The 18,165-nt window shown below is 39.1% G+C and overlaps 1 protein-coding gene across 1 annotated transcript in view; it reads right to left on the bottom strand.

The window, feature by feature from the left end:
• The window catches only part of Rbl1 (RB transcriptional corepressor like 1), a 64,530-nt gene that overhangs the window by 23,646 nt on the left and 22,719 nt on the right, over positions 1-18,165 (bottom strand). The window contains exons 10-15 of the mRNA XM_005363028.3: positions 17,982-18,094; positions 17,723-17,826; positions 10,548-10,685; positions 8,111-8,275; positions 5,774-5,906; positions 1,123-1,386 (exon numbers count right to left, since the gene is read on the bottom strand). Of these exons, the coding sequence (XP_005363085.1) occupies positions 1,123-1,386; positions 5,774-5,906; positions 8,111-8,275; positions 10,548-10,685; positions 17,723-17,826; positions 17,982-18,094 (917 nt within the window). The remainder of the gene's footprint in view (positions 1-1,122; positions 1,387-5,773; positions 5,907-8,110; positions 8,276-10,547; positions 10,686-17,722; positions 17,827-17,981; positions 18,095-18,165) is intronic.

Raw genomic sequence — 18,165 nt, 5'->3', positions numbered from 1 at the left:
GAACTAGCTCTTGTAGACCAGGCTGGTCTCGAACTCACAAAGATCCGACTGTCTCTGCCTCCCGAGTGCTGGGATTAAAGGCGTGCACCACCATCGCCCGGCTAATATTTTTAAAAAATTTAAATTTTACTCTTCTGTGTACTTAAGGTGCCTTTAATTAAAAATAAAAATCTCCCCATGTACATTAATTTATAAAGCTCAGATAATAAAGTAAATTCTAACAAAAAGGGTTATAAATTTATAAAATGTGAAAATTTGAAAAATGGTATATAGATTCAAAATAAAACAATAGGTGGAGGACTGAACACTTTTAGGCAGTAAGACTATTGTGTGTGCTACTATGAAGGCAGACACATGTCATTACACATTATCAAAATGCACAGAATGTAAAATACCAAGGGTGAATCTTATGTAAGTTCTGGGCTTTGGGTGGTGAAGCACCAATGAGGGCTCACTAATTCTGAGAACCATGCAGGCCTGATGTGATATTGGTGCTTTCAGAGGCTGTGGGAGAGAGCAGGGATGATGACAGGAAATGCATGAGCAATCTCTCCTTCCTCTCAATTCTGCAGTGAATTTTAAACTGCCCTAAAATACAGGGTCAGTTAAAGGAAAACAAAAGAATTTTGGTTTAAGAATAAAATACTGGGGCTGAAGAGATGGCTCAATAAGAGCACTTGCTGCTCCTGCAGAGGACCCAACATACAGTTCCCAGCACTCACAACCACCTGTACTCAGGTTCCAGGAGCATTTGATATCCTCTTCTGGCCTCTGTGGGCAACAGGCATGCACATGGTGCATAGACAAGCATGCAGGCAAAACTCTTATGCACATAACATAAAAATAAATCTATAAAAAAGTGTTAGATCATGTGATACAATTTAATACATTTCTTTCCTTTTTTTCTTTTTTTGTTTTTTTGAGACAGGGTTTCTCTGTAGCTTTGGAACCTGTCCTGGAACTAGCTCTTGTAGACCAGGCTGGCCTCAAACTCACAGAGATCCATCTGCCTCTGCCTCCTGAGGGCTGGCATTAAAGGCATGTGCCACCACCGCCCGGCCCTAATATATTTCTTAAATTTTTACCTAACTCAAAAGTATAAAGTAGAGATGAAGATGTTACCGTGCAAAGGAACTGTAACCTTCTGTCCTACTGTCCCTGTTACTGTGGTTGTGGACATTGTCAGCAGAGCTTGGCCAGGGGAAATTGATAAGCTTTCAGCAGTCACACTTGAAGGAGCAATTTTCAGTTTTGTTCCTTCTGCCATAATCTTATCCACAAACATCTCCTTTGGTGGGTCATCTCCAAAAAGTCTCCTCTTAGCACTCCCTGCAGCCGGAGAGCTGTAGCGTTCATGGACAGAAATCGGAGACAGCGGTTGCATATCTAACAAAGAGGAGAAGAAAAGAGTTTAAAATCAGGTTACTTATTCCTATGCTAAGCAGTTGAGATCTAGAAGTAAATAACATGGTTTCCATCTTCATAGACAATCAAGTCTAGAGGAAGAGAGAGACTTCAGTAATTAGAGGGTTATGGCAGCTCATCTTTCTGGATTCCTGAAACTATGTCCATACCAATAGAGCAACATATTAAGAATAAAGGAGAAGCAGAAAGGTAGAATGACATGACCACTAACTTAAGAATCAGCTTCTATCTCCCAATATTATCTACTAAATAGCACCGAAGAAAAAGGTAAGCACAAGCAAAGCTCAGTTTGAGGTCATAGTTTTGTCATTCCCCACACTCCTAGCAGTTTACGGCAGTGCTATGGTTTCTGAGGAAATACAGAGCATCTTTAATAGGCGGATCAGAAAACATGAGCAAAAGTGATTCATGCAACTGCTGACTTTGCCTTAATTTGAGGGTCTTCTCTGGTCAAAACCAAAGTGAGGATTATGGATTGGTGCGATGGATTAGTCAATAAAGTGCCCATCACGCAACCATAAGAACCTGGGGATCTGGTGCCCCAACACACATATAAAAGAGCCAGGAGTGGTCACACAGATTTGTAACCCTAACAAAGGGTGAAGGGGGAACAGGAATGGTCAGAGACAGGCAGACCCTGGGGCTTAATGGCCAACCTGCCTCAAGAGAAAAGGCGAAGACACGTGATGCTAACCTCTGTCACACACACAGTTAGGAAGGAGGCCTCTCCCAGTGCTATTCCTCTGCAGAGCTGCCTTCATCTTCCCCTTAGTGGGGATTAAGGTTCTCCAGATTGTTTCAGTACTGCATGTTCTTTTTTAAGAGAGAAGAAATATTTTATTCTAGAACAAAATGTGAGAGACCATTGTCTAGGAACACAGATTTAATTTATCCCAAATTCCATATTTCAATATGGTAGCAGTTTTATAGTTTCATATTAACATAACAAAGACAGTCATGAGAAAAAAGTTTTTTCAGATACATCGGTAGAAACAGATTGGTTACAGTAACGTGTGCCAATCTCCACTGTAGATCTCTGTGCTTTCTGATGACATATTCTCTCTGTTTTTTTGAGACAGAGTTTCTCTGTGTAGGCCTGGCTGCCTGGAATTCTCTCTGTAGACCAGGCCAGCCTTGAACTCAGAGATCTGTCTGCTTCTTCCTCCTGAGTGCTGGGATTAAAGGTGCACACCACGGTGCCTTGCTCTCTGACAACATTCTTAACTTTTCAGTTAGTGAAATCTAGCAGTTAAAACATTTAAAAAGTTTCCCAGGATAGTCACATGGATGTTGGGTAATATGCAGAGGTGGGCAAAAAAAAAAAAATGGTAATTAAGTTGTTTTGGCCACTATGCAGGCTTTGTGTCAGTTGATACAAGCTAGAGTCATTTGGGAAGACAGACCCTCACTGAGAAAATGCTCCTGCCAGAATGGCCCATGGGCAAGCCTATAGTACATTTTCTTGTGTGAAGGCCTACTTCACTGTGGCCATTGGGCCTGGAGGTCCTGGATACTATAACAAAATAGAGTGAGCTAGCCAGCATTCCTCCATTGCCTCTAAATTAGCTCCTGCCTCTACGGTCCTACCCTATTTGAATTCTTGCTCTGAGTTTTCGCAGTGATGACAGTAATATCGAACTATAAGCTGAAACAAACCTTTTCTTCCCCAGGTTGCTTTTGGTGATGGTGGTTTATCACAGCAATAGAAACATAACTAAGAGAGTCACTAATAACTATTCCTGTCCAATAATAAAAAAATGAATTTTGTTTTCCAAGAGTCAGTATACTCTCAATATTTCCCGCATTGTTCAAAAGTTAAAGTCCAAAGTCTCCTTTGACTCAAGGAAAACTACTAGTTGTGAGCCTCTAAAAAAACCTGTAATACAATTTACATATGTCTGGGTTTTATTTTGCTTTTAGTGTTTGAGACAGAGTTTCACTATGTAGCTATGGCTGGCCTGGAACTCACTACGTAACACAGGCTGGCCTGGAACTCACTAGCAGACCAGACCAGACTGACCTTGAACTCACAGGGATCTACCTTCCTCTGCCTCCTTAGTATTTAGAATACAGCACCACCACACCCAGCTCAAGCCCATATTTCTAAAATATATCCAATCCTAAATTGCTGTCCACAATTTGTTTTATCACTTTCCTGAGTCGATTCACAAGTATAAGATATGCTCTTTTTTGGCTTTAACGTAAGGCAAGCATTCTGCCACTGAACTATATACAGTACCTACTATATATAATGTTGAGGGCATCTCAGTTATCTATTTTATATTCAGTAGATAATTAGTCAATCTACTTTTAAAACATAAATAAGGGCTGGAGAGATGGCTCAGAGGTTAAGAGCACTGATTGCTCTTCCAGAAGTCCTGAGTTCAATTCCCAGCAACCATATGGTGGCTCACAGCCATCTGTAATGAGATCTAGTGCCAACTTCTGGCCTGCAAGCATACAGACAGAACACTGTATAGATAATAAATAAATAAATCTTAAAAAAAAAGTAAAGTAAAGGCATTACAAACTTAAAAAAAATAAAAAAAAATAAAACATAGATGATAAAAATTACTCTCTGGCAATGATGTGGAGGCTCTGTGTATTAGTGAGATGGTTGGGAAAGCAGGAGTGGCTAAATGAAAATCTTTCATGGATACTGGACGTTATAAAAGCAACTCTGCCTTCTTTTGTCCTCAGTAAACAAGTAGATTCTTATAGCTCTTATGACTCACAAGAGTCTGCAGAGCCCTGACATATCTTACCAAAGCACTTCCTTAGCATGGCTTGAAGCTCAGAGTTTGATCACCAGCACCCCAAAATAAAATAAAAACTTACAAAAAGAAACTTAGATGATGCTTGCTGCTTTCCTGTGTCATTTATAACACAGCATCTTTATTTTTGCCCTGGCAAACTGTCATGTTTTCAAATGTGTAGATGGGTCAGCTACTTATTTGTGTAATAATTAAATTCTGAGTCTACCATAGTTGTTTAAGTATTTGTAAAGTAGTAGTAGAACAGCGAAGGTTTTCTCAACTAATTTAAGAATTCAAGAATTTAAAGTACACAGTTGTAATTCTAGCACTCAGAAGGCTAAGAAAAGAGGAATATAAGTCTGAAGCCAGGCTGAGATACACAGAGAAGCTCTCTCAAAAACAAAACAAAATTCAGAGTTACATATTTCAAAAATCTGAGTATGTCATAAGAAAAACAAGACTGCACTACAATCTTCCCACTGCTAATGCACAAAAGGCATAATTTTAAAGGTATTATAGATAAGTATCTTAGGGGATGTAGTACAGTAGGAGAGAATAGTTTTTTAAATTATATTTTAATCTATTTAGTTAGGAGAATGGCAGGCTATGGTGTATAAGTAGAGGTTAGAGAACAACCTGAGGAAGTTGGTTCTCTCCCTCCAGCATGAGTCCTTGTGATATTTTGTTTATGATCTAACAAATAAAGCTTGCCTGAAGATCAGAGTGTAGCGCTAGCTGCACTAGTAAGCCATAAAGGCCAGGCAATGGTGACACACACATTTAATCTTAGCACTTGGGAGACAAGAGGCAGACAGATCTGTTAGTTCAAGGCCACTCTGGGCTACACAAAATCGATCCAGTCTAAAAGAGAAACCGAGTTCACACAAAGGTGATCCCAGCAATTGGGATCCCATGCCTTCAATCCCAGCACTAGGGAGGTGGAGACAAGAGTGCTGTGGCTGGAGAAGATGGGAGCTCAGTGCAGTCAGTCTGAGGATTCAGTCTAAGGACAGGATCGCCCATACCATCTGAGGATGGCAGAAGAAAGAACTCTAGTGGCTGGCCGCTCTGCTTCTCTGATCCTTCAGCTTTCATCCCCTAATATCTGTCTTTGAGTTTTTATTATTAAGACCAATTAGAATTCATGCTACAGGTCCTGGGGAATTACACGTGTTCAGGATTGGTGGCTAGTTTCAATACCCATTGAACAATCTTGCCAGTCCAGAAAACCTTTTTCTTTCTTCTCTCCTTTCTTTCCATCTCCTTCCCTCCCTCTTTCCCTCTAAGACAAGGTCTTTTCTATATCCCTGACTATCCTGGAACTCACTATGTAGACTAAGTTGTCCTTAACTCAGAGACATCTGTCTGTCTCTGCCTCCACATGCTGGGATCAAAGGCCTAGCCCAGAAATACTTTTAATATGAAGAAAGTATATAACAGGCCACATAGAGGTACAGGTGAAAGCATTGAGTTTCTTATAAAATCTTAATGAAGAAATCAGATGTTTTACTATATTATGGAGTTTGAAAATTTTTTCTTTAAAAAAAAGTCTTTGTCTTTCTCCCCCTGTATTTCATCAGCGTTATACCTACCCCTTCGATGGCTCCCACTATCAGTCCGAACTTCTTTCACTCTTGGGTGTATTATTGGAGACATTGGCATCATGGGGAGATGGCCCTGTACATTTCCTCCATTTCCTATTTCAAAGTTATTTGGGAATATAACCTACAGAAAACAAAAACACTTTATCTTATAAAGATGAACCCAGTAACAGAAACCTATGAAAAAAAGAACCCTTATCTTATTTCACTCCCCTTTTACTTCTTGACAAAATCTAATATTTGTCAAAAGCTCCAACAGTTTCAGTGTGATCCAGTAATTCCAAGCATAGATAAAATACCACTCACAGATACCCAAGGGAAATGAAAATATGCCCATAAGACCTCATGTATGAATGTTCATAGCAGCATCTTTTTTTTATCCAGTCCCGAGACAAGGTTTCTGTGTGTGTAGCCCTAGCTGTCCTGGAACTCACTCTGTAGATCAGGCTGGCCTTTAACTCACTGAGATCTGCCTGCTTCTGCCTCTTGAGTGCTGGAATTAAAGGTGTGTCCTACCACTACCTAATCTTTTTTTTTTATTTCTTTGAAAAAAATTTCATACAATAAATTTTGATTGGGCTGAAGAGATAGTTCAGCAGTTGAGAGCACTGACTGCTCTTCCAAAGGAACAGGGTTCAATTCCCAGCACCCGCATGGCTGCTCACAACTATCTGTAACTCCAGTTCCAGGGGACCCAATACCTATGGTAAAACCACCAATGCACATAAAATAAAAATAAATTTTAAAAAAAGAAAGCAGGGCAGTGGTGGCACATGCCTTTAATCCCAGCACTTGGGAGGCAGAAGCAGGCAGATCTCTGTGAGTTCGAGACCAGCCTGGTCTACAAGAGCTAGTTCAGGACAGGCTCCAAAGCCACAGAGAAACCCTGTCTCAAAAAACCAAACAAAAACAAACAAACAGGGAGGCAGAGGCAGGCGGATCTCTGTGAGTTCAAGACCAGCCTGGTCTACAAGAACTAGTTCCAGGACAGGCTCCAAAACCACAGAGAAACCCTGTCTCAAAAAACCAAAAAAAAAAAAAAAAAAAAAAAAAAAAAAAAACAAACAAACAAACAAACAAAAAAACATACAACTTATTTTGATCAAGTTTCCCTTCCCAATTCCTCTCAGGTCCTCCCTACCTTCCTATCTATTCAATTTTAAGTTCTTTCTCTCTTTAAAAACAAACAAAACAAGATATATACACACACCAAAAAAAACCCCACAAAATTAAAAATAAAAATAAGTGAAAGACCAATAAGACAAAAATTACCAATACGAAGCAAAATGAAACAAAAGTCCATGAAAAATACCACTTTGTTTTATGTTAACCAACTACTCCTAAGCAAAGGGTCTGCCCTAAGATGTAGCTGACATACTCAGTGAGACTTGATTGGGGAAAACTGATTTTCCATTGGCTAGCAAGTATCAACTGCAGATAGTTTTTAGGTTAGGGATTGGACTCCCTGTTCATTTCCCCCTCTCAGTGCTAGTACATATCTGGCTTGAACCTGGGTAGAGCATCACTCTAACAGCTAAGAGAAGCAAACTTTAATGTCTGTCAAATGAAAGATGAATGACTAAAATGTGGCTTATGTATTCAGTGGAATATTTGACAGCAAAAGGAAAGGAGAGGTTGATATGTACTGCAATATATATAAAAGTGAAAAGAAACAAGACATCATGGACTTAGGTATAGCCATTTAAATGATTATGCAAATCTATGGAGACAGCAAGTGGATTAGTGGTTGCTTAGGGGGTGAAAGGGAGATTAGAAAAAAGGGATAACCAAGTAGTGAGATTCTAACAGATTTGATGCCTATATTCTAAAACTGTTATCAAATACGTACATATCAATACACTAAACCCATTCAACTGTACACTTTAAATGGACGAATCATATGGTACATGAATTTTATCTTCAAAAGGCTCATTTAAAAAATTGATGGGGCAATGGTGGTGTATGCCATTCATCCCAGCACTTAGGAGGTAGACTGCAGATAGATCTCTGAGTTGAGGCCAGCCTGGTCTACAGAGTGAGGTTATTTATTTATTTATTTATTTATTTTTGGTTTTTCGAGACAGGGTTTCTCTGTAGCTTTGATGCCTGTCCTGGAACTAGCTCTTGTAGACCAGGCAGGCCTCGAACTCCCAGAGATCGGCCTGCCTCTGCCTCCCGAGTGCTGGGTGGGATTAAAGGCGTGCGCCACCACGGCCCTGCCTACAGAGTGAGTTTTAAGACAGCCAAGGCTACACAAAGAAATACCATTTTGAAAAATCAAACCAAACCAAACAAACAAAAAATGCTATTAACTTAGCCCTAACTTACTTCTTCACATGTAGGAACTTTGTTTGCAGAAGCATGGAGAGCTTCCCACAGTGCAGAATTATTATTCCAAGCCAAACTCTCCAAAATCTGTTCTTCAATATTGTTTAGGTGTTTTACCATATCTCTGGAAAGTCCCTCCTCTGAGCGGATCACCACCTCAATAACCTGGAAAGGAGAAAGTTGAAACAACAATGAGGTTAGATTAACAAGCAATCACTGGTCTAGACATACAAATATGAATGACTCTAACTTTACTGCCACATAGACCACATAATTCTGTGAACTGCTAGTATCTGCATATATTATTAACTAAAACACAAGATGCTTTTAAGCCTTTTTTCCCTTTTTCTTTATTGTTCTCATACAATACATCCTGACTGTAGTTGCCCCCCCCCCAACCTTCCCTCTACCCTCCAGATCCACTGACCCTCCATCTCCCTCCAGAAAAGAACAGGTCTTCCAGGATATCAACCTTTAAAATATTAACACATATGGGTGATGTGGGATTCCCCTGTGTATGCTATGAATGTTTTATTACCATTGCTTATAAAAGAAGCTGTTTAAGCCAATGACTTAGTAGAGTCAAGCCAGGTGGGAAATCCAAACAACGATATAGAGAGAAAGTGGGCAGAGTCAGGGAGATGCCAGGTAGTCGCTGAAGGAGAAACACGACAGCCGCCAGCCAGAACCTTACTGGTAGGCCACAACTTTGTGGTGATTCACAGATTAATAAAAATGGGTTAATTTAAGATTTAAGAGTTAGCTAGAAATATGAATAAGCTATTGGCCAAAAAGCATTTTAATTAATACAGTTTCTTTTTTTTTTTTCCCGAGTCAGGGTTTCTCTGTGGTTTTGGAGCCTGTCCTGGAACTAGCTCTTATAGACCAGGCTGGTCTCGAACTTACAGAGATCCGCCTGCCTCTGCCTCCTGAGTGCTGGGATTAAAAGCGTGCACCACCACCGCCCAGCTTAATACAGTTTCTGTGTGATTATTTTGGGTCTGGGCAGCTGGGAACGAAGAAGCAGCCTCTGCCTATATATAGGGCTGACACAACAGTTAAAATGTTTTCTACAGGCCGGGCAGTGGTGGCCTTTAATCCCAGTACTTGGGAGTCAGAGACAGGCGGATCTCTGTGGGTTCGAGGCCAGCCTGGTCTACAAGAGCTAGTTCCAGGACAGGAACCAAGAAAGCTACGGAGAAACCCTGTCTCGAAAATCCAAAAAGAAAAAAAAAATGTTTTCTACACAAGCAAGGAGACTGGAGTTCAGAACCCCAGAATTCAAATAAATGTTGGTGGATGTGGTAAGCCTGCCTGTAACTCCACTTTGGAAGGCAGAGATGGGGGATCCCTAGAGCAGGCTGGCTAGCAAGACTAGCTATATTGGCAGATCTGGGTTTCATTAAGAGACCCTACCTCAAAAGCATATGGTAAGAGGACAGTTAAGGAATATTCCCAACATCAACTTTGGGTTTCCACAAGCACACGCTTATAGGTTAATGCCTGCTCACACACATGTGAGCGTGCTTACACGCACTCATACATACCACAGACACCGACACATGAAAAGGAAATAAAATAGAAAACAATACTACTACATGGTTGAGATGAATGTCAGTGGAAGAGTACTTGCCTACTATGAGCAAAGTCTTGTGTTCTAACCCCAGAACCAAGCTAATCAATTAGTCAAAGAACAGAGTAAAATAAAATTACACACATTTCTTTCATGTCTTTTTGGTTTTGTTTTTTGAGACAGGATATCAGATAGTCCAGGCTGGCTGTAAACCTTATATGTAGCCAAGGATGAACTTCTGATCCTCCTGCCTCCATTTCCTCAGTGCTGGATTACAGGCACGCTCATAATCCTCATATCTTTCTTTTTAACAGATAAAAACAGATCCAATGGGCATAAACTGGCGAATAGTATAAAAGTAGTATAAAAGGAATACAGTCCTAGCTTCCAGTCCAGTTTCTTTTTAATCAACTTCCCTTTTCCAATATCGCCAAAGAACAGAATAAACTATTTGAAAGTAACTATATGCTTCTTCTCTAAGAAAATACTGACTAGCTAATAAATGACTCTAGCACAGGGAGAGGGCCTAGAGGCTCTAGAATAATAGACTTTTAAACCCACAGCAGTATCTGGGTACATGCTAAAGGAGACAAAGCCTAGGACAAGGAGAAAATCTGAAGTTAAGTACTGAGTACCAGGTCACATTTTCAAGTCAGTGATTTGTAAAAGAACTCAAACTCTGAAATTTGGCTCAATATATCCTTCCTTTCCTTTTATCTTTGATTACACCTCAAAAGGAATAATTATTATCAGAACACCTCCAAAATATTTTATAAACATTGCAATGTTGTGTTTCTTCAACATTAAGATAAATGTGTTTATGTGAGATATACATACCATAACGGAACTTTGCAATCCTCTTACCTTATAAAAATAAAATGGTTGCAAATCAAGAACTTCAATAATCCAAGGGAAAGTACGAGGCGAGCTATAGGCAAAGAGCACAATTTCCAAACAACAAGCCATCAAGGATCTATGAAATATATCTTGCTCTAAAAGAACCTTGGGGAAGAAAGAGATCAGAGTTTAGCATTTCTCAGTAATTTCAGCCTTGGTCTTTCTAGAGAAAACTATAAACTAGTAGTTGGGAGATTTGTATTCAAGACTCAATAAAAACTAATCTAGGCAGGTGGGGAGGGAGAACGGATTATAAAAAAGACAAAATAATCTGTAAAAAATGTTAAATTATCAGAGATAACAGGATAATGAGGATATCTAAATTGGATATATGTTATATACATATGTATGTATCACATATATAGTACATACACATATATTTCATTCTCAAGCTGGTAAACTTTTCCAATTACATTTAATCTTGCTTACTGTAGATTTTGAATTTAAATGAGGCGCACATAAAAATCTTCACTGAAATGTTAACAAATAAAATAGGTAATATTCCCATTGAGAGAAAAACTTAGGATTGGCTTTCTTTTTCTTTAATTATTAAAAATACGAAAATTTAATTTTTTTTTAAAATTTTTCGAGACAGGGTTTCTCCGTAGCTTTTGGTTCCTGTCCTGGAACTAGCTCTTGTAGACCAGGCTGGCCTCGAACTCACAGAGATCCACCTGTCTCTGCCTCCCGAGTTCTGGGATTAAAGGCGTACACCAACACTGCCCGGCCCAAAATTTAATTATTTTGTCAGCATAAATGTTAATACTAAAATAGAAGGTACTAATACTAAAATAAAATAATGCAACTGCTAAAAGTTCAGAGAAAAATATTTCACTGGGAAGTCAAAAACTTCTCTCACTACCGAATATAAGATGATCTAATACTGAGTATAAGATCTAACATGTTTTCAGGGTTATTGTTTTCCCTTTTTGGTTTTTTGAGACAAGGTTTCTCTGTGTGCCCCTGCCTATCATAGAACTTGCCCTGTAGACCAGGCTGGCTTTAAACTCATAGAGATTCACCTGCTTCTGGCTCCTGAGTGCTGGGATTAAAGGCATGCACCACCACAGTTTGGCTATGTTTTCAGTTCTTAAAAATAGTTATTTGGGGGTCAGAGGAGAGATGGCTCAGTGGGTAAAGTTGCCTGACAACCAAGCTTGACAAACTGAGTTTGAACCCTGGGCCCCATACAGTAAGAGTGAAATTGACACCTCAACTCCACAGTCATACCATGTCACGTGCACACATACACACACACAAAACATATTTTTAAAAAATGGCTATTTGAGCCGGGCGATGGTGGCGCACGCCTTTAATCCCAGCACTCGGGAGGCAGAGACAGGCGGATCTCTGTGAGTTCGAGACCAGCCTGGTCTACAAGAGCTAGCTCCAGGACAGGCTCCAAAGCCACAGAGAAACCCTGTCTTGAAAAACCAAAAAGAAAAATAAATAAATAAATAAAAAATGGCTATTTGAGCCAGCACAGCAGTTCAGTGGGTGCAGGTACCTGCTATGCAAGTCTGACAACCTGAGTTTGATCTCTGAAGTCCACATAAAGTTGGAAGGAAAGAACTGAGTCCATAAAGTTTTCCTCTGACCTCCAAACCTGCACCATGAAGTGCACATGTTTGTACATATATCATATACACAATATTTTTAAAATTTACATTCATTTCTTTTACTTGAGCATGTGTTTGTGTGTATGCACACAACTGTACCCATTTGGAGGTATTTTATGTGTGCTTTGGGGATCAAACTAAGGTTGTCAGCTTTCACAGTAAGTGCTTTTTACCCACTGAATCATCTTGCTGGACTCCAAAATTACTTTCTTAAAATCTATTGTCCTTCTTTTATCAAAAATCAGCACAGATCAACAAGAGAATAAAAGAATGGGAACCCATCTAGGATAAGTCATCTGTAACCACAAACCACAAGACACAATAGAGAAAACCAAGTGGAGAAAGGATGATAAATGACTCAGCAGCAGAAAGATATTCAAATATACCTGAGGGTCTGTAGACAGACACTTAAAAGGACTTGATATATGAAACCTGAAGGAACCAGCAACTGAAGGCATAGGCACAATGCAAAGTAGGAATAAGGCAAGGACTGACACAGAGTGGCAATTTGAAAGTCTGCAGAGTGTGGGAAGCTATACACAATCAGTATTTGAAGGGTCAAATGGCAGAAAACTGTTCTCTAGAGAAACTGAACAAGACTCACAGGTACTTAAGAAGAGGTGAAAGTCTGTAAACTGGACAGTTTCCCTTCCTTGTCTTGCTCTATATCACCAACAACCAGGTAAGAGATTAGAACAGAAAATCACTGGACTTTACCCTCAGTTTATTACCTTTTTAATGCCTTATCCATTTGGATAATACATGTAAGTGGATAATCCAGAGTCACCCAGCGTTTGCAGAAAACTGATGGAGGAAGGTCATTGGTTAAATAAAGAAACTGCCTTGGCCCTGATAGGACAGAAAATTAGGTAGGCGGAGTAAACAGAACAGAATGCTGGGAGGAAGAGGAAGTGAGCTCAGACTTGATAGCTCTCATTGCCAGGCAGAAGCGATGAAGCTCTGACCCAGGATGGACGTAGGCTAGAATCTTCCCGGTAAGTGCACCCCGGTGCTACACACATTAATAGAAATGGGCTAAGCAGTGTTTATATGAATACAGTTTGTGTGTTGTTATTTCGGGGCATAAGCTAGCCAGGTGGCTGGGAGCTGGCGGCAGGAACGCAGCCCGCAGCTCCTTCAACAGAAAACCTCCCCTTGAACTACAGAACAAAACACATAGAAACATTTGGGAGACATGTTGAGCAACAGAAGAAAACATCAAAGAAATGTAGTTAACCATAGAGAATAAAAAATTTGCAAAAATTTAGGAGTATATGCTCAGTGGTAGAACACTTTCCTCATATATACAGGGCTTTGAGTTCATGAGACAGAGCATTGTAAAATTATCAAACAAAACAAACATAATGAACCATAAGACATAAGTTTAGACGAAAAGGGTAGCTCTGTAGGAATGCCCAGTGAATGATGTAAAACTCACAAAAGGGCACATTAGGAGTGTAGTGTTGTAGCCCAACTGACAGAAGTAAGCAGAAAATCAGGAAGGAAAGAGACTCAGCAATGTCATGGACAATAACAGAAATAACAGAGCATTCCAGACAATAGCAGAATACACATTTTCTACAGAACATTTACCAAGATAAACTCTGTCTGAGGCTACAAACATAGTATCAATGAATTAAAAGAAGCAGGTTCAGACGATGTGCTATAAAACTGTAAGAAGGCTAAACAGTGGCTAAGTGTAGCGAGCTACAGAGGACCAGCATGAAGGCCTTTCTAACAGAGAGTTCTATGTGATAGATACCATTGTCTGTGGTTTTGCTTTCTAAGGTTTCTTTTATTTTCCCAAGGTCAGTCTTGATTCAAAAATCTTAAATGGAAAATCACAGATAATAATTCTTAAGTTTTAAATTGTGTGCTATCCTGAGCAGTATAATAAAACACCATACTGCCTCACTTTATCTTGCTGTGGATGTGAATCATCACTTTGTCTAATATATGCACACTGTATAAACTACCTGTTTATCAGTCATTTAGTCGTAGCGATCATGATGTGTATCTCGGTGCTTATGTTTACATAACCCTAATTTTACTTAATAATGACCTTAAAGTACAAGAGTAGAGACCGTAGCAATTTGAGTATGATAAAGAATAACCACAAAGTGATTTGTCTAGGTGAAAGAATAAAAGTAACATACGGTACTTGAGAGAGAGACAGACAGATAATAGTCACATAACTTTCATTATAACATCTTGTTTTACCTATTATTAGTAACAATTATTAGGTTACTCTCTCACTGTGTTTATATAAATTAAACTTTATCATCCAGGCATGCAGACACACCTATCATCCCAACATATGGGAAGCAGAGCAGAAAGATTGTAGCCAAACAAAACAAAAGTAGCTGGTGAGATGGCTTGGCATCAAAGGTTCTTTTCACGAAACTTGAAAACATGAGTTCAATCTCTGGGATATACCAAGATGGAAGGAGAAAACCTAAAACTGCCTTATAACCTCCATATATATGCTACAACATGTATGCATATGTGGGCAAATATATGCTTAATAAATGATAATTACTTCAAAACCCAAAAAGCAAGCAAAAAAATTATCACCATATATATAATATCCAATATTACATACACACACTATATATGTGTATGCATGTGTGTGTGCATGCATGTGTATATATATATATATCTAATAGATATATCAGATATATCTATTCTGAGATATATAAATATAATATTAGGAGCTATCTGAAAACTCCTTCCTCCCAAAAGGAGGACTATTGTCTCTTATTTTTTGTGGTTACATAACCCACACATGATACACCTGAAGAAGGGTAGGCACAGTATTTCACTATCAGTTTCTTGGTTTTGATACCATGCTACTTAAACTGTAATCCCTGTATGAAAATTATCTATTACTTTTGCAACTTTCTAAGAATTTATAACTACTTCAAAATAAAAGTAAAAATTTTACTTCTTCCTCAGGAGTTCCATTAAGATGTCAGTCTAATTCCTAAGAGACAAATGTATGAAATTCTAGAAAAAGAACCAGTACTAAAGAAATAAGACAAAAATTTCAGGATGAAAACAGAAGAATTGTTTTGTAATAGTTACACAGCATCCGTACATATCTACCTGTTTCTACTGGGACAAGAAACTCTCAAGAGCGGCGGCTGTAGAGGGAACAGAGGAAAAGAGGCGAAAACTGACCATTTTATGATAGGTTTAATTTTGTAGAAATTTTCTTTTAGGGGTTAGAGAGATGGATCAGATAAGAGCACTTGATGTCAAGCCTAACAACCTGAGTTTGATCCACAGGACCTATATGGCAGAGAGAGAGCATGCTGACTCATGCAAGCTATAGTAAGAGACATGACACTACCCCCACCCCACCCTGAAACTAAATACAAACCTAAGTACATAGTAAATGTATAGAACAAAACAGAAAGAAAACACTCTTAAAATACCTTGAAGTGATTAGATTTGGTCAAACGTTCAAAGGAAACTTTTTTGTTTTTTGTTTTTTTTGGTTTTTTTTGGTTTTTTGAGACAGGGTTTCTCTGTGGCTTTGGAGCCTGTCCTGGAACTAGCTCTTGTAGACCAGGCTGGTCTCGAACTCACAGAGATCCGCCTGCCTCTGCCTCCCGAGTTCTGGGATTAAAGGCGTGAGCCACCACCGCCCGGCTCAAAGGAAACTTTTTTTAAAAAAAGATAAACAAATACTATTTTACAATTTAAGAAACTTTGAGTTATGAACAAATAAATAATTGTTAACTCAATACTTTGAGGTCAGAGTGCTTATCAATAGTAACTCGGAATGGAGAACACAGAAAGATCACTTATAGGAAAAGAACACTGATGGTATACCAAAGATGATGTTTTCGTATTTCACCTTTGTACCTCAAGATGTATGGTGTGTCAAAATCAACAGTAGAAATTAAAAATAAAACCATCTTGTTCAAGTCTATCATAAACTGCTGATTCCCCATAATGGCCTACAGAGCCTGTAGAAACACTGCTTCCGACAACAAACCTCCCATGGTGAGCATGCAGGCTGCAATGCTGTGTGCAGGTACCATGTTGACACTGAGGGCAGCACTGGGCTAGCAAGTGATGGCACTGCTCCAGGGCCTCTAGGGGGTGCTGAGGGCACTTGGGCACTTGTGGGCAGAGATGTTTGAGGGCATGGGTCCACACAGGCTTGCTGCTCAACTTTGTTGGTATTCCTAAAGATTTTTCACTCAACTTGGGTAGTATCCAAAAAACCTCTGAGTTCATACCCTCAATTTTCTACAGAACTTAACCCAGACTTAAAGCTAAACACCCAGATGTGAAACTTTCAGAACTGGTTAGACAAACTGGCCCTGTGGAGGGAACTACTGTATTAAGAAGAAAAAAAAAAAAGAGTATATTAAGCTAATTTTAAGGCAGAATGGAGTTAGCTGTGAGAAGTTTAAATAACAGCTAACTCCAAATCAGTTGATGTCTTCTTAGAAAGAAATCAGGCAAAAACATTTTAAAAAGAAAGCATTATTAAAAAGGAGAGAATTAATTTTGCTTGGAAAACCAAAAAGACCTCAATCAGCAGATTTATTATGTGAAAACTTCCCAGAGGCTAAAGATGAACCCGCTCAGGGAAAATTGAGGACTATACATAGGCTTGGAAAAGCCTGCCTAGTGCACAAAAGCAGGCATAGATTCAGCTTGCTGAAGATGACAGAATTCATTATGATAATGAAATGATGTCTTGGCAAGAGCAAATGGCTAGAGTTGGACAAAGAGATCTCATCAGTCATAGTGTGAAGCTATCAAGTGATATCACTGAGAATTAAGAACGAAGACAGGGTTGTCTTTGTGATTAGGCACAGGAAACCAATACGTCTCAACGCCTCACGTTGTTGTCAAATCAGAAAGCATAAAGTTGGTTAACATTTAATATTAAATTCCTTTCTCTGTAGCTCATGAACTTCTGCTAGTTGAATACATTTCTATGATATTCTCAAGCCCTGACAGACAGTGGGAATTTCCATTTTGGCTTACAAACTGGAGAGGACACTGTCCATGCAGATGTGATGGTAATCATTCTGCCCATGATGGAGGCAGACAGTGTGAGAGGCTTTTATGCTGATGACAGTTACTGTGGGTGTGTGAAGCTTTTATACCCATGACAGTTATGTGTGAGTGTGCACCCTTGTGTTCCAGGGCCAGAACCGTTTTCACAGCTGTCGCAGAGCTGTGACATAACTGATTTTTCAAAGCAGCTTCCACACTCTTTAGAAGTCAAGTGTAGAGTTGATGGTTGTACACACAGTGACTGTTGGCATCATGACAGCTTTTCTTAGTAGGAACAAAGAGATTTATACACCTTTCTCATTATCTTTTTCCTAAAGCAAAAACTAAGAATTATGTACCAAATTTGTGCATATTGTCTATATTACATAGAGTAAAAATTCTAATTTGCTTCAAAAGAAAAAAAACAAACAAACTACTACTTCCCTGGTAGGGCTCTGAGGCCTTGCTGTTGACTAGAGGGTAGAGGGTAGATTTACTTACTGACATGTCCATTCCATGAAGTCTTCGTGTTTCCTGGACCATTATAGTCTCTAATATTTTATAATACAAAATTTCTGCCAGTTTTAGTCTGTTTACAGCAAAGTCTATGGGGAAATAAAGGAAAGCACATGCTATTGAAACTGTGATGACAACTAAAGAGAAAAACTTAAATTGCTACTTTAACTGTAAAGGAAAGAGTTCTACTATGGGGGACATTCTCCAAACTTAATACTGTGCACTTTTAAATGTCTCTTCTTACCTATGTGAGATCCTGGCTGTTTATCTGTGGACTGAGTATAGTGTTGGCAGAAAGTCTCTCCTATTCCTTTCACTATTCTCGTAATGTTTTCCATAGGATTCCGCATACAAGATCTATAAAATACAAGAGGAGTCCACTTAACTAGGAAAAAGCACAGATTACCAACATTTCTTAAAACTGGGAT

The sequence above is a fragment of the Microtus ochrogaster genome, linkage group LG8 (assembly GCF_000317375.1).
Source record: "Microtus ochrogaster isolate Prairie Vole_2 linkage group LG8, MicOch1.0, whole genome shotgun sequence".
Classification (NCBI taxonomy): domain Eukaryota; kingdom Metazoa; phylum Chordata; class Mammalia; order Rodentia; family Cricetidae; genus Microtus; species Microtus ochrogaster.
Note: the sequence above shows the minus strand (reverse complement) of the source record. Positions and strands in the feature narration are given on the sequence as shown.